At 34.7% G+C, this 18,144-nt stretch overlaps 1 protein-coding gene across 4 annotated transcripts in view; it reads right to left on the bottom strand.

The window, feature by feature from the left end:
* Positions 1 to 18,144, bottom strand: part of DPH6 (diphthamine biosynthesis 6) — a 211,449-nt gene that overhangs the window by 61,813 nt on the left and 131,492 nt on the right. For all 4 annotated transcript variants that reach the window (XM_026849931.1, XM_026849933.1, XM_026849932.1 and 1 more), the window contains exon 12: positions 4,015 to 4,257. In XM_026849931.1, coding sequence (XP_026705732.1) covers positions 4,015 to 4,257 — 243 coding nt within the window. The remainder of the gene's footprint in view (positions 1 to 4,014; positions 4,258 to 18,144) is intronic.

Here is an 18,144-nt window from a genome sequence, read left to right on the forward strand (position 1 = left end):
GATATATATATATATATATATATATATATATATATATATATATAAAGCTCTAAATCTTAACTACTGGATTAGGCAGAAACTGTTCTACTGTGAAATTGTTACTATTTCTGACTAGGTATGTTAGAGAAGCTCCCTGAATGTATCTCTTCAAGAGTGTTAAAATGTCCCAAAGTGTGGCTGGGAATCACAAAGATACTGTGGAAGGAGTGTAACTTAAAAATAGGGTGGGAGGAAGCTGCCGATGGCTGGCACTTGTATTTGCTAATTCCAATTATTTTTCCTAAGTTTTGGCTTTGATTATTTGTTTGCATAATTGTCTTCATGCTATTTTTGCAGCCTGTTTTTTCTTTTGATTTTAGCTACTGCTTTCGTCAACTAGATTTTAATTTCTACAACTGCAGCTTGTTTTTTCTTTTGATTTAAGTCACTGTTTCTCTTAACTATACTTCAGTTTCTTCAACAACCGCTACTTAACAACAATGGAGCCCTATCCATCTACAGAACTTAAATGCTTCCCTTGGCTCGCTCACACTAGATCTCAGTTTCTACAATACCCTTTTAACAAGGGAGATCTCTCTTGTGTACATTCAAAACATCGATCCAAAGATCTTTTCGTTAGCCCAGTGATTTAGGCTTTTTGAGTGAGACCTTGGCAGGGCTGCTTTCCTAGCTTCCCCTCCCAGATATTTTTTTCTTTCTACTGTCACCACGAATGGCTTTTCCAGTGACACTGTGACTCAAAAGGACATAGGAAGGAAGATGAGAGAGGAACAGGGGCTGGATTCTGGCTTGAAGGACACAACCTTTGTGGCTGTGGGTAACTGGAGTTCGGGGAGGCAATGCTCAGGGTTATCCTGGAGGGGTGAGGCTGCAGAGAATGGGAGCACAGATACTGAGCTGCCATCTGGAGCGAGGGAAATAAAGGTGACAGCAGTGGAAACGAGCTGTTCAGGAAGCAAGGAAGGGGCCAGAGGCTGGGTGACTGAAACAAGTTAGAAGTTGCTAGGGGGTCCAGCCTGCTTAATTATTTTCTCCCTCTCTTACAATCCCCTCCCACCCTTGATGCCCACTAGAGCCACTCCTCTGGTTATCAGTTAAATAATTTGGTTATTCTGAAACATACTCCATTTATCTTCATAATTCAATAAGATCCTAAAAAGACAACTGTCCCTGCCACTATGGCAAGAAGGCCTCTAAAGTCCAGGTAAGTGTGTCTGACCATGTGGCCTTATCTCAAATGAAGCTTTGATCAACACTGTTGATCCATATCCTGCTCTTAGAAGTAAACATTTTGTGTGATATAAACACATCCAGAGAACAATCCTCACACTTTTTTTTTAATATTATGGGTTTTTAGATCCAATTTATTTCTGTCCTAGACAATTTATGCAATCCCTTTTGTGTTTTACAGACTACTGGCATCAAGTATGTAAAATGATTTAACTGAAGTTGCAGAACAGTATTATTTATGTAGAGGATATTTACCAGACATCAGTATATGACAGGACGCTAATAATTTTCGGTGCTCTAAAAAACCCCTCTATTTTAATATACCATCATTTTGCTATTAAATACAGAACATTCAACAAACAGAAATGTAGAGTCTAAAACTTGTCTTTAAAGCATAATTAGTTCTATAGTTTATGATGTCTAGTTTACAAGAAATGAGTTCTGAGCTGCATTGTTTTGTTTGCACAAACTGCTTCTGCCATGGAAGACAGAAGCAGAACAATTTCAACTGAGACACCATTTGTTCTTATTAAGTAATCTGTAGGCTGCTATTGAATCAGGCCTTTGGTCACTTCTTGAAATACAGTTCAAGAATAATAAAATACTTTTGGTTGGGCTGACTTAGTTTACTTGAAGAAAACAGATCATTATTTTATGTCATAGCATCTGACAGAACTGTCTGTAGTAGTATTGGGATACCAAAAAATAAACAAAATTACACAAGTAAGGGATATGCTACTTAAAGTCTTAAATATAGAGGCTTTCAGAGTAAAGCTACTGTGTTCTGGCTTCCACACAGAAAGGCAGTATCTTACAGCATCCGACAGGCTGCTACAAAGAAAATTTTAACAGATGTAAAAACTACATTCCCTGTTTCCACCGATTCTATGGAATAAGCAAAAGAGAAGTACAACTGTTGTACAATTTATCAGTCATTTTACAAAGTTCTTCTGAATTTCAAACTTTACTGTTTTCCTTATTCTGAGAGTAAAGGAAAAATTCTCCTAGTGCCATGCCAGACAGTGCTTCTCCTCCAATACAAAATCTCTATTTCCATTAACAGGACAATTGTATTTTCAGGACAGGACAATTCCTCCCTCTGGTTCCTTGTGTTTGAAACATCTTTTTCTCTGCTTTGTTGTGTACACAAACCCTTACTAATAAAAAAGTATGCATAGCCTGAGGAAAAATTCAATTCCTCTGTCTGAACTGCCTATTGACAAAATGATAAGGAAATTGGAACATCTGGCTTCTAATAAGACCTCATTCCCACTGATATTTTAATTGTTTCCAAAGCATTTTTAGATCTGCCTCTGCTAATATATTTTGCTTTTTCTGATACTGTCATTAATGAATACGATCTAATAAGCACATAAGACTGATGAACATCCTCTAGGATTGCTTGATGCTCCTCTAGGATGTTTTTTCTTAAATATTCCTGAAAACTGTTAGGCAGCTAACTCTTCATAGAAGTATGTGTAGGCTGCAATCCACTTTTAAGCTATGGATTGAAAAAGTGACATGGGACAGATACTAGTAATAGCCCAAAAGCAAGCAACCCTATCTGTATTTTTCATGTAGCTAAATACTGCCTAGTCATCTCAGTAAGTGGAAGAAATATGAATAAAGAGTGGATGATATGCATAATAACTATGGAAAATCGAAAATATTCTATATGGAAAAAGGAAAAGTGTCAAAGAACTGACAAATGCTACCAATCCGCCCTCAAATCATACATATTACAAATAAAAAAGCATGTGGTCACGGTACATGTTACTAACCAGTCCCATAGCAAAAACTGAATTGAATTAAAAAATATGAATTTAGTTCAGATTCAGTACACTTGGTCTTGGAGGAGTAGTAAACACTATTTAAGAGAGTCTTTTATTAATAATTCAAGGTGGAATGTGTACGTGTCTGAGTAAAGCCTACTTATTTACTCAGAAAGACAAGTGCCTAGTACAGAGACTGAAAGTGAAGGCAAATAGAAGGAAAGTGCATTTTTCCTTATTCTATGGCAATCTTAACATATGTTATGCTTCCAAGCCATGTATTTCCCTGAAAAACCATAGTAATTATGTTATAGTATACAGCAATTATGGTTACTACTCTTTTTTACTCAGTTGTGGAGAAGTTATGTTTTATTTCCAAAACGTGTAGCCGTTGCCTTTTCAATGCCTGCGGGGTGTTCCGTGGCTACTTATGAAAAGTGGTATATACATAATAGAAATGATTATGGTATCGTTATAAATCACTGTGCAAACTGTCATGCTGTTAGAGATAATCTATGGTCAACCAACAGACAGGCACACCCCAATCTGGTCTTAAAAGTTCAGCCGAATAATAAGCAATAATGAGCAGTAAACTGTTAACCTCAGTTGTCATGACAATATTGCTTGTAACAAAGACAGGAAAAAGCCTCAACAGAACAACTCACAAAAGTTGAAGTAAAATGCCCAGTTATTAAGTAAAAATATATGGGCAGAGGTAATTCAAATAAGCTATTGTTCACATTTTTGTTGGAGGAACTGACTGCTCTTTAAGAGTTCTTTAACAGATTGCTTTGGGGAATTAAGACAAAGTTAGTGATGAATATAACGTTCTATTAAGCAATTTTCTTTCTCAGTTGTGCACAACCACTTATGAGCCAGAACATAACAGCTCAATCAAACCTTATTGTATCAGCTTTACTTGAACCCCTCTGAAACATACTGAGAAAATTGTGATATCACTAAAAGACTTGGGAAAAAAAATCCAGAAAGAAGAAATGAACATTACGGCTACCTTTTTACATTCTCTTAATTTCTTCTGCCATATAGAGCGAGCAATAGGAATGTGCTTTCTGTCAGTTACATAGCAGCTGGCTGTGATGATGTGGTGGAGTGCAGTCTTCTGGCTCATAGCTTGAAGAACTCGCTCAACATGACGGAGGGAAACTGTGGCCTCAGTCCATATGCCACCGCTAACAAGCTGCATTGTACAAGGTACTAGAGCAATCTGTCCAGCACAGTAGAGAACATCTCCAACCTAGAAGAAAATAAAAACAAGTAAATAAGATTCTGGGATTGTATACAAGGCATGAAAAGCACTTATCTCCTTTCTAGGTAGTTTCTTTCAACAGTACTGTTCTTTGCCATCATTTGTCACAAATGGAGCAAACATGTCAGTCTAAAGATAATTTTTGATAGGGGTTTAACTACAATCTAGAAACACAGCACTGCAATATACTCTAACATAACAGTTAATACATGGACGTATGTGTCAGCTCAAAACAATAATACCTGATGTTACTGACTTCTACAGCTGTTGGATCACACTGATGCCCCAACATGGTTAAATATGTTCTTGCTTTCTTTTCTTGAGTGACAACACCCACTATTTTTGATTCAGTGATATTTTTTTTAACTTCTAAGTCTTAAGTTAAGTTTCATTTTATGTAAGAATATATAAGAAAGTTTAAGTATATATCTGTAATGTCTTTAGTAATCTAACTTAAAAATACTATAAAAATAGTACTTACAAAACACCTAAAAGACTGTGTATGGAAGAAGTAATGATAAGCCACCAGAAGGTAAAAGGAAATTGCAGATTGAAAATTAAATGCAGAAGAGTGCTACTTGCCCCCAAAAATGGATTCGCCTTTTGAAAATGGAATTAAATGGGTGGCCAGATACCATCAATGTATGTTTTAAGTTGAGTTGCAATGCACTTTCTTTGGGCTGATTTTTGCAAAGTCTTCCTGGCAACACTCTCAAGACCTACTTTTCTTAACAGCAGCCAGCAAAGGAAACATTTGTGCTTACTATTCAGACATCTCAAAGATTTATTATAAAATCTTAATGTAAATATCAAAACTTTTCATCCTCTTATGCTGCACTTCTCTAGAAAGTCACTGCATTTCCTGATCAGTGAAGCAGTAAATTTTATACAATATCAAAAGAAAACTATGTATAGAAGTGGGAAGTAAGGTGGGCGTAAGCAGCTTTGAAGTCAGCATAGGAAGCATTTTGCTAGGAGAGGAAAAATGGACTATGCAAGGAATCTTTAGGAAGAATTTTTCAGAACTTACTGTATAAACCGTAAAAATTCCTCAGAATTAAGAATAATTAAAAAAGAAATCTGTGTCCTACAAGACATGGCAATCAAACCATGTGACAGACCCATATGCAACTCCAAATCTGTCCTCATAACTGTCTGTGTCTCACAAAAGACTCACACATGTAACTATTGGAAGAGTATCTTATACAATTTGGCATACAAGTTCTATGATTAGCAGCTGAAGAGGGGGAGGAGGCAGAGAGGAAACATAATATATCAACTGACACCCATCAACTATTTAAATTGTTTAAAATATCTGAAATATTGTTTTGATAATGCTATATATAATCCTGAATTTGGAAAAAAAAAAACCCTATGCAAGTAATATTTTGGTTTATAGGAACAAATGGTCTTTTTTTTTTTTTTTTTACAGTGCTATTTTAAAATATGTGCCATCAAACAAGGGAGTCCAGCCAGCTACCAAGTGGCATACTGACAAGATGAGAAACAAATTCAGGAAGATATGATTCAGAGGGGCACAGGTTTGTTTTTAAAGCAAGCTATTCATTTTCACCTCTGCAAAGTGAAATCCATGCATTAGTCGAAAACTTCAGTACAGGTATTTTATACTTCTACAGAAAAAAAAAAAATCACATGGGCAGTATTTCTTCTTTTTTCCCCTTCTGGGCTGCTGGTTTTCCATGCATCACCCATGTTAATTATTAGGTAGACAGAAGAGCTGTTCAACCAGTTCACTTCCCCTATTCTTGAACAGATTGTTTGAGACATAATATGAATACTAATTAACGATAAAATATCTGTCAGTGTTTTGAAATATGGACCAAGATAGCACTTTCTTAAAGTATCCTGGATAGTTCTGATACAATTAGCCCCATTGGTCATAAGCAAGGTCAGAAAAAAATCTCTGAAGGATTTGAGCAAAATTGGCACCACTCTTGGCTCAGATTCAGTGGGAATTTTGCAGAGTTCTTTAAAAAACAATTTAAAAAATCCCTCTGTTCCTAACATACTTGTTTGTATCTTAAGATGTAATTAACAGAAGAACAGTTTTCCTAACATGACACCATGTTATGGAAGGATGGATGCAAGGGAGAAAGAGGGGAAGAGGGTCAAAACACGGCCACAGGTTTGCAGCAACTGTATTTCAGGGGGACATAATTTAGGACAGAGGAAGGAGGAGGGATGTTCCTCTTCTCTTTTGCCATGACTTGGTCATGAAAAACAAGCATAAATAAAGAATCAGCAAGGGCAAAGCAGCAAACCAATACAAACAGTGTTTTAGCAGATTTCAAGAGGTTGTCTCTAGAATGCTTGAAGCATTATACAAAAAATTGCTAGCAGACTAAAAGCATTTAAAATGGGGAAGACATCATAATATCTTGTTCACAGTACTGAAATCTTACGAGAGATGTCACAATGTATGGTGTCAGTCCTGGTGTTGTGAAACTGTTCTGCAAAACCCTGCTAGAACCTTACAACAGTTTATCATTTCTGGAGCATCTACAAGAATAACAGAAGATCTTTCAGGCTATAGATTCACAATGTTTCAAGTCTAGAGGACTTGCATATCCAGTAAGCTCAGCATAGAAACAAAACTACAATATAGTGGATGTGTATTTATACACTAGATGTCTCAGCTTACACTGATGATTCAATTGTTACTGAAGCCCATATACGTATTTCCAGTGCTAAAATTTCATTAAATATTTGACAAACCCAAAATAAAAAACCTTGTACTGCTGAGATGCTCACTTGTACCAATTTATTTCCAATATAGCTCCACAGCAGTAAGCAGTCTATAAATGGAGCCTCATGTGATTCCACATCTTCCCTTTTTATCTTCATTTGTAACACTGCAAGTTAAGTGAAAGGCAAGTAATAAGCTAATATAATAGTTTAGCAGCTCTTTTGCTCAGTTAGCACAACCTTAAATAACCAAGGGAATTCAGTGGACAATCAGAATCTCAGAGTATGCAATATGTACCCTAAACAGATAGGAATGCCAAACTCTTATTTGAGAGTTTTCACAGTGTAGTTGTGCTGCAGGAATTAAATATAATATAAAGCTAGATCACAGCTAATACAGAGCAAATACAGTAGAGTAGCAAATTATTATTTTATTTCACCTTTTTTTGTAAGCTGCACTCACTTTTTAGGAAAGCAGAAGGAAAGCATCTGTGGTACCATGGAAAGGAAAAGTCAGAATGCTTGGTGTCACTTTGAACTGTTCTATCCTATGAAAAAGTTTTTAACAGTATTATAAGTTACCGAAACAACACAACATATCTCCCACAAAATATAATTCAGAAAAAGAAACAGTGAGAAAAACAGACTTCACTGGACATAAGGACTAACTTAATCTGCTAATTAGCAAGGGAAAACTATAATTATTGTTACTTAGAAAAAGAAGTATTAGGATACCTATAGATATGCACTGAATTTGTTTTTTGTTTTTTTTTTTAAATTAAAGGCCAACAGCAACTATGGAAACCTCATGAAACTTTTTCTGCTGGTACTATTAAAACTTGCCAGTGATTAACTGGCAAAACACAAAAAGTGCAGGGAACTTCTAACGGAGAGATTTCAACCATTCACCCACAGGTGTTTAGGCCAATGTTAATAGTTGCACCATATGAACAAATACGTGTTTCTTGGAGAGGATGGGGTCAATATGCAATCAGCCAAATCTGTGTTACGGATGCAGTTTGGTGTCTGAGTGACTGCTGCCCTTTAGCAGGTCAGGGTGCACAAAAGATTCAGCGACCCCCTGACCTGACAGTGAAATAACTCACCATTATGTTGAGTCAAAGTAAATAAGCATAACTGACAATACGCTAATGGGCTGCCTCTGGTCAGCCATGTGTACCTCTGACCTTAATGAAGACCTAAATCAATTAATACTCCAGGCAATAAAGACCTCTGGCTGATTAAATTAGATAGAAATCATCTTTTCTAACGGGATTAAAGCTCTAAGGTGGTGAACTTTTTATTTAATATATGATAATCCTTTCTTCCTAGGGCACTCTTATTTTAGCTAATGATGGTAAAATTGCTATTTGCAATGTGAAATCTTTTATTCAACTACCTAGTGTGAATAAAGTTTTAAAGGTACCGTTTAGACAACACTAACTGAAGAGCTTTGAGTTCACACTATGAACACAAATTGTATTTCATTAACCTGGTTCTAATACACCACAACCTTCAATATAATTCACATTTTTCTTGAACTGTTTCAAATTTGTAGTGTAAAAATTCCACAAATGAGCTGATCACACATAGTTCAGTTTGATACAGGCTTTCTTTTGAGAATATGTGTACAATTATCAGTAGCTAAAAGATGAAGGATATATTCCTAAATGAAAATTAAAAAAATGTTATGATTATCTTTGACTAAAAAAAATTGACACTGATAAAAATCCACGTATTGCTTAGTAAGATGCTTGCTTATCATACTGAAATCTCCAGAACTTCCCTCTAAATATTTTTTCCTATTTAGGTAAAAAAAATATCATTAATCAATAGCATATTATTGCTATTATATTGAGATAGCTGTAACACTTCCAAAATTTTCAGAGATTTATAATTCAGTTTTCAAATGCTGTGACTCCAGATTGATGAACCTCATTTTGAGATGAAGCTTCATATATTTCAAAATGTATTTGATCACCTGAGCCACAAGACTACAAAGCACTCATATTTTTGTGTTGTTCTTCACTCTTAAAAGTTTATTTAATCAAAGCGTGATTTAAATTTTTCTCTTTGAACTTACATATATGTGGGTTGAAAATTCACAGGACATTTTTTATCAAGAAGTAAAGTAAAATACCGCAATTCCATGGATGCTAAATTAGGCTGTATAATTTTTTTTTTATTTGCAGTTTAGCAAAATTAAGATACACTGTCCACAAAGTCATATTTAACACTGAGCAGAGTGTCATAACACTATCAATAGACCTAAAACTTTTGTGCATTTTCTAATTGAAATTATGCCAAAGAGAAGTATCATGTCATGCAGTATACATACAGAGCAGCACAAAAATGCATTCAAAGATGTTATAGATTATATATAGATTCCTACAAAGATAGTACGAATAGTAATTATTATAGTATTATAGTATTATTACGTATTATAGTATGAATACTAATTATTATCAATACTAAAGCAACCTCAGGATGCTACATCCGAATATCTGCTATTCATACTCTGTGCTGCCCAACTGCAAACACCTCTGCAGTCCTCTAAAAATCAAATAATTCAAATTGAGCATTTAGACTGTGCTGGATTTACAGCAGACAATCTCATATAATACATCCCTGAAGGTCTGGAGCACCTTGAAGTTTAACAAAATGCTATATGCACAGACTTTTGAGAGGGATAATCAGATCAGAAAGCTTAAGAGAAGATACGATCAAAGTTTCAGCTTGAAAACCACTTTTAAAAAAACCTTTCTATCCTATCACAGAAAACTGTAATATCTTGCATACATATTTTTGGCAATGTGTTGGTTATATTTAAATCTCGATAAATGCCAAATCAATTTTATTCTGCTCTGCAACTGATGGAAATAAAAACCACAGGCTTCAGATTTACAGAAGACAAACATTTAAAAACTGATTTTTTCACAAAGAAACCACCCCAAAAACTGTCATTCACATTCCAAGGGAGTATGAGACACAAAACAAAAATAAACCTAGCTTTTGAAGTCAGCAACTGTAGTTATAAACATCTAGGAAAGGTTCCAATAAAGTGGGTGAAAAAGGCTTGCCATCTAATACATCCATGTGGGCATGACAGCTAGTCTGAAGTCTTCTCCAGGACTCCTGTTTTGGTCAACTTGGAATCTCCAGTACACAGAGAGGAAATGAAGAAAATGGAGATAAAATATTCTTTACTTACTATGTGTATTTCAGCTAATGTCCTGTACTGGCACACAGGGTACATACTGTTCCTACATGGAAAATTACAGTACAAATTTCAAAGATTTAATTGCTATAGAGGATAAACTGTTCCCCACATCCTAAAGGATGTTTTTTCCTAAATAGAAAAAGAGCAGCCTCTCTACTTGAAAATGAGCAAGCTAACAAGAGTATTAATCTTTGATGCATTTCTTCCTTGGGACAGTGGAATTCTAGTCTTCATGACTATTAATCTGTCACCTTTTACAAAGCCTACCATTTCCTCTCAAGCTTTTGAAAAAAAAATCACAAGTTCTCACCAACCACATTAGCAAAATCTGCCAACTGTGAAAAATTGTGGAACACTCAGCTTTATGAACATACCTTATCTAAAAGATGGAGTAAAACCTCCAAACTAATTATCATTTATTCATTTCTTTTTCATATTACTTTGAATAAAAATGCTAAACAAAACAAATGAAAGAAAAGAACTAAGACTAGCCTATTGCACAATAATTGGGGTTGGGATGGAGAATGAGAGACTTAATCAAATCAATATTTACCAAGAAAAGTAAAGGCATATTCAGGGTCCAGATAAACAAGGTGAAAAAGATTAGTATCCTAAAGTGCAAAGCAACACAAATGGCTTGATGTAGACATGGACTATTGAGCAATGGATAATACATTTTTAGAAAATATATAGTATATCCACCACAGTTGATTGTGTCTTTTAATTAATTATATATGCGTAGATAAGGGAGGATAATGGTTGTAATTCATCTGGATTTAAAAAATATCTGAAACAGCATATTTGGAAATTATTTTTAACTCTCCTAATTATAAATGCTGTTAACTACCTGATAGTCTGTAAGGAGAGAGTAATGAAAATGCCAATGTACTGAAGTGAGGTGCCGTAGGGATTGGTACTAGGCCTGATTTTGTTTAACATCTTCATTAAGTCAATGGAAGAAGGGATTAACAGCATGGTAATGAAACCCATAGAGGATACTAAATTAGAATGTGCACCAGCAGAAATAATAAAAATGGACACAGAGAGGTTTGAAATAAAGGCAGGAAATAAGAAAATGAGAGTTAACAGGAGAAATGAAAACTCATGGCAGAACATATGGCAAAATTATTTCGAAATACAGATATTCATAACACTGGAGAAAATTTAACTGCAAAAGTGTTGAAGATTTATATCAAACCATAACTGCTCTTTACTAGAAGCAAGTTCAGTACAGGACAAAAGAAGATACCATCTCTATTCTCATGAAATTCATCAGATGTAACAAATATTTGTTCCAGGATACGTAACACCTACCCTTGTCTAATGAAAGAGTGAAAGTTTCTAAAACATCAGAAACTGTTACCACAACCTTTAGGAAAGGTATGATTTCCATATTTCAAATTGAATGCTGTAAAAGTACAGGTGATATCAAATTTTGGAGCTGATGAAGCACTTTTCCCAGAAGGTTTTACACTTTATCATCAACACCGATTTTCAGTTTACAGGCTAGCATAGCTGCATTCAGGATTTTAATCTGCCAAGGTAAAGATACAAAAATTTTTAAAATACTTTTTACCCCCTTGGTTAGATGGAAAATTTCTAAACCTTACATAAGGTTACATAAGCATTCATTCGGGGTTCCCACACAGTTCATTTGTGATTTTGGTATTTATTTTATCATCCTAAATTTATTCTGCAGCTCTTTAATATGTCAGCATTCTTTCTCTGTCAGATCTGTATTAAAAAAAAAAAAAAATAAAATATATATATATATATGTGAGAGCAATTATAAAGTAACTGTATGCACATACACAGTATCTAATGGAAGATAAAGAAAAAAATACAGTGATGTGATGTGCTTATATACTTATATGTTTATACTAGACTTTGTCTCTACTTCTATCCTTTAACATGCAGTGTACTTGGGGATCTCACAATAACCTTTCCACATTAACTGACATTTCTACTGAGAATGTCCACTTACAGTAAACTCAACTATTAGTTAAACTGTCACTGCAGTGATAAAGCAGTCTAAGAAGGCCCAGTAGAAATTTCTAGGTTGAAGTTTCTGCTAACCCTAAGGAGGGTGCTACTGTTTAAGGCTGTACCACTGTTCTGGAATTACTATTCAAGGAGAATCAAGATTGCAGTCATGAAAGCCTATGAAGAGTGTGTTGGTTTTTTTCCATTACTACCTGTCTTCACAATCCTTACTCATACCAACTGTCGAATAGGTTAGTGTGATTATAAACAGAAGATGGACAGCTAGGCAGAGAAAATACTCTGTATTGAAAGGTGAAAGCTGTTCATCACACAACAGTAATTCACAGTGTATGAAACACATTAACATGGTGACATTCTATTCTTACAGAAAATATTTAATTCCCAGCCATCACTTGGCTTAATATTCTTACTCAAAATATGCTTTTCATTAATGTCACTGGCTACTTTAAGATACTGGTTTGCAATAACTGGAAGACAGGAAAGAAACAGTTCCATAAAGCCAAGAATAACTGAAACTGAAAACAGTTACCTGTAACAACAATATTACTAATCTAACAGTGACAGTGCTCATTCAAGTCATATAGTCTGGTTTCATACTTTACATATCCTCTATGTATAACCAGTCTAATGTGAATTTCACTTATATCTATGACTACCTAAACAATAATCAACATTAAAACACTTTAATGTATGCTAAAGATTATTTAGTGCAGAAGTCCAATTTATAATAGACTTATCCACCATTTCCCAGTGGAAATGAGACTTACTCATGCAACTAGATGTACATTTACAGTATACATAATAGTAATGCATATAGAATATAACATACACAATATACAGTATTTATCACAACCTTTTATCTATTTATTTATATTGCAGTGATAATACTTTTTTAACAGAACACCTTTCTCTAGGGACTCAACTTCCAATGCAAAAATACAAGTCAAGTTCTGATCATACTTAGAGAAACTGAAACTTGCAACAAAGATCCACAAATATAGTTAATATTCTTGGCCAAACTAATGTCATATTATCTTTCCTGCCAGCATCCAAACTTGACAGAGATGAGACAGACAGGTAGAAAGTTCAGAACTTGACAGACAGGTATTAGGACCCCCATGATAACAGTTGCAAAATCCTGTGAAATCCAGCAGTACAGGAGGAGTCCATAGTTAAAATTCAGAGTTCTGAGCCAATCTATAAATTTAAAGAATTTGTTATTTGACAGTGTCAATGTAATCTGAAATACATGTAATCTGAAATACACGTAATCTGAAATACATGTAATCTGAAATACAGTGTTCATGAAGTGCAATCCACGAAAAATAATGCATTAGGAAAGTAATTTGCTTGTTACATGCTTGCCATTGTCCCATCCTAAAAATCTACAGATTCCTAACAGACAGACCAAATTAAAGTTAATGGAAATTAGAGACAGACAGCAACAATCTCAGAAAGACACTAAATGCTCTCATCCAAACACATTTTCACAGCATTTATCTGTTGTACTCTTAAACACTGACCTTTTATCAGAATTGCAGTGTGGACAACATTCCTATAAATATCACTAAATTCCTAAATGTGCAATCAGGCAGATTTTACTATGTACCTTTCCGAGGGTAGATTTTCTCTTAGATTGGCAGCACTTCATGACAAGTTAGCTATTGATTAAAGTAACTTGTAGCATTTAAAAATTAAGTTTCTGTAACAAATTATATTTAAATTCTGTGTTATAGTTGGACTGTAACTGTATTATAATTATATTCTGTGCTGTAATACATATTCATTTGGGTATGGAGTTAGAATCTTGCATTATACATTTTCCTAATTTTTTCTGTGTGGGTTGTTTTTTTGTGGTTTTTTTTTGTACATTCACCTTATTGCTCTCTTATAATACTTATTTTCAAGGAATCTTCTAGATGGCTTAAAAGGATTAAAGTTGGGAACTGGAAATTACAGTATTTTGACAGTATACTAGTAACTGATAAGACTACTAATAAATACGTATCTTGTGTTCTGCCAACCAAGCTGCATTCGTGCTTCTACCCATCTTACATCACAAAGTGAGGTCAGGAGCCACTGCTTGCAAACATACCATGTGCTTAGCTCTTTTTGTTTGCATTATTAATAAAAGTAGTTATTTTGGCTAGTAAAAACTAATTGCTGAATCAAGCCCTCTGATATAAAAATGTGCACAAATCAAAGCATTGAAACTAAAAGGGGGTAAATAAGAGGAAGGGAGGGGTAAAATGCAGTAAGGAATAATCCAGCAGTTAATCAGCTGCAATATTGCCAAGATCCAGGTTCAAATCCCTTCTTTGGTATTTTCCTTTTGCCTGCTAATGGCAGCGCTGTTGCAGCAATGGGCAGTCCAGGAATCACATCTCTCAGTGCCTTCTATTGGAACTAATTTGTTTAAATCAGCTCATGTTCTTGGACCAGGACTCTGTTCTGTTTCTTGATGAGTGCATTCATCAGTATGTCAGAAGTTAATGTAGAAAGGAAAGACCCCTCTCCATGACAAAAAGTATTAGTATGGATCTAAAAAAGCTTTACAAAGAATCTTAAATCAAAATTAATACATTCCTGATTATGATTACTACCTTGATAATCCCACATGATCCAAAAAAGCCCTGACTTACTGAAATTCCAAGTATTCCAAACTGCTATGAAATGGTCACTGTCACCTATTAGCTTTTTGAAATACTAAGCACTTAGCAACGTGAAAGACACAACATAGAATAAGCCTTACACTATAGAACATTTAGACCAATGATCCTGTACAAACAATTTTTTTGAAATATTTAGGCTACTTCAAAAGAATTGAGAAGGTAAAATGGAAATCATGTGGGGAAGGTAGATTTAATTACATTTTTGAAAATAAAGTAAAAAGACTTACAGAAGCCTAATGTGAACAAGAGATGTGATTAAGTTCTCTTTGAAGTATAATCACCAAAATTTAATTAAGCACAGAAATTATGTATTAGAAACAATATCAATGACATTACTATCAGAAAATCTCTGAACTTTTTAGTTGAGTTATATAGATAAACTGCAGAGTACCTCTTCAAAAACAGAGGTTTTATCAAAGTCTAGGCATTATGCTGAGAACAGTTAAATACCTAAACTTGCATTTTAATCTTATGAAAATTATAGATGATTCACTGAAAATATGACCTTCTATGACAATACGAATTTCTAATATTTTGCGTGTTCAGCCCAACAGAAAGAGTTTCTCATTATCAGCTAAACAGTGCACAGTATTTGAAAAGTACACAAAAATGACAAAATTTCCAACGATGAAAACTGCCTCATATAAATTTTATATTCTATTTACATGACATATAAGAGTGAAGTTGCATGACTTGACTGTTCATCAGTCAGTTTTAAGTAATGTTTTAGGGTTTTGTGAAAAGACTGGTTTTTGTAGTTAAAAAAGTTTGGCCTAAATTCAGCCAGCAAGAATTATTTGTTATGAAGTCCAGTGAAGTATAATTAACCCACAGCATCTTTCAATGTGTGATTCCAGAGTTTGCGTTTGGCAATATAACTGTTCACAGCATTTAACTCCGAGTCTCAGGGCCATTCAGGCCTGAAGGAGTTAAATATTAGAGCTCTTCAGCACAAAACAATTATATGTTTTTACAGAAAAATATCACATGCTGATAGTGAATAATTAAATGCTCAAACCAAAAAGAAATGAACTATTTCTGTGATGTATGTTTTGAACTTCTAATAGCTAGTCTGATTCTTCAGAATAATAGCTGTGTTAGAATCAGGAAAGGCACTAATGGGGAATGAAGAAGGGTATGAAAGAATAATGCATGTGATATGAAGAAAGGTGGAGAAACAGTAATTCCAACTGATATTTTTATTTGTTGTTTGTAATGCTAACTCATGGTGCCATGGATGTTTATGTAAAGGAATGTTATTCATTGTGCACCCTGACCTTGTAAGTTGATATAATGCTTTGATTTTGTGCAAGATTTAGTAGAAGCAGAAATTGCACCTTGCAGGACTAGGCTCAGGATGCAGAACAAGATAGTGGTGAAATTCAAATTAAATAAGCCCTTTAAAACACCATCAGAGAACAGTAAATCAGCTCAACAGCTTCCCAACACAGGAAATTGAGAGTTAATCAGTGTACCCAATTTTTTTTTTTTTTTTTTTTTTAAAGGAGAAATCAATCTGCTATAGGGAGCTGGTTTGATAGACCTTTGAAGGTCTTCAAAACTCTCACTAATATGTTATTCTCTAAAAAATATTCCCATAATTCTACTGTCTCCCATCATTCCCTGCCTCGAGATTCATCTGTCAACTTTGATGCATCTTTTAAAGTACCCCTCCAAGCCTGAAAACCATGACTACAGACCACTGAAGAGAGCTCTTTGCTTTGAAACTATCTGATCAATCAGAAGATCATTTACCTGCAAGCATTATTTGGTGAAGCTAAAGCGGCACATCAACCAGCAGCATCTGAAGGCTGAGGCAGCAAAACGTCAACAACAAATTGTCATTGGCATTCCATTTATGAACCTTCAAACAGCATCAGATCTTTTCCATGGGAAACCAGATCAGGTCAGACTGGAGCTGAATATTTCTTAACAAGCTAACCATCAAAAGAACTTACGTTTTGAATAAAAAGGCTATCATTTGTTGATTTGAATATCAAAGGGATCCACTGCAAACTCCCAGTCTAGAAAAACCTCCCTAAGCTACACCAGACAGGTGTTTAATAATCTATTATTAAGGCACTATTTTAGGTTACTCAGAATCATAAAAAATAGCTGTAACTGTGAAGCTGCAAATGGGACTGCACAAAGAAATGAATGCTATTAACATACTATTAACAATTCAAAAGAATGAGTTGACATACCAATCAAACTTGTTAATTGACTGTCAATGGCCTGTCCCTGAATATACAACATGACTGCATTATATATTTCAAATGCTGACAGGAAGACAGTTTCATTTGCATTAACTTCATAAACTGATCAACAACCAAACTGCCACATACATTTATAATGGGAAGCTGAATCATTTCAATATTCATGGAGCTCTGTAATTGTAAATTAGGTGCTGGCAAACAATACAATACTGTACATATTCTAAAATATCCTAAATTTCTCTGACCTACTTTCTTTTTTATTTTAAAAGAGCAGTGGAGAAAAGTTGTCTCTTACACAGATGATTATTACTTTAATTTATGGTTCATGCCTTGGGCAAAATTTGTTTGCAACCTAGTTTGCAACCATAGTTTATAACTCTACTCTAGATGTATAACTGGTCTGCAATATATGAGAAACGCAAGGTGATATAAAATTTTTCTTGCTTTAGTTCTGCGAAGTGTAAATACCATTAAAATACAGAGTAAATCTGTAAAAAAAAAGTGAATGAAAATCTGTACCGTTTCCCTGCTATGACACAAAGCAGATGTCAGCACTAAAACCACTGAAACTTTCTAATTAGACATTGAAACATGTAATTTAAAGTGGAAAGTATTGTTCTTGCACATCCTTCCCTATGTCCTAGAATTTACTGCCCTCAGAGGTCCTGTCTATATAAAGTATGTTTCCTAAAAAAACTCATAATTACCCCCATCCAGTTTCATTGGGATTGACAGTGATAGCAGCTGAAATGGCTGTGATAGTGCTGCCATTTTAGCCGAATGGTTAGTCAGACATACTCTGAGCAAAGTCACAAATCATAGGAGTTTAGAGCAGAAGTGCTTGTGGCTCTTTCATATTTCTGCACGTATTTATCAATCCAGCAGAAATGACCAAGGGCTTTTAATAAGAGGAAAATGACAGAAAGAATTCCCAATAAAAGACACAGACCAACATTCTTCACTTTTCCCATATAGGATCAACTCCTGCAACACTTACTATCTAGCACTTCTGCTTACTGAAAAATACAGTCCTAGCTAAACTAACAGAGAAGCTTTC

The sequence above is a fragment of the Athene cunicularia genome, assembly GCF_003259725.1.
Source record: "Athene cunicularia isolate RWA chromosome 5 unlocalized genomic scaffold, athCun1 chr5_part1, whole genome shotgun sequence".
Classification (NCBI taxonomy): Eukaryota; Metazoa; Chordata; class Aves; order Strigiformes; family Strigidae; genus Athene; species Athene cunicularia.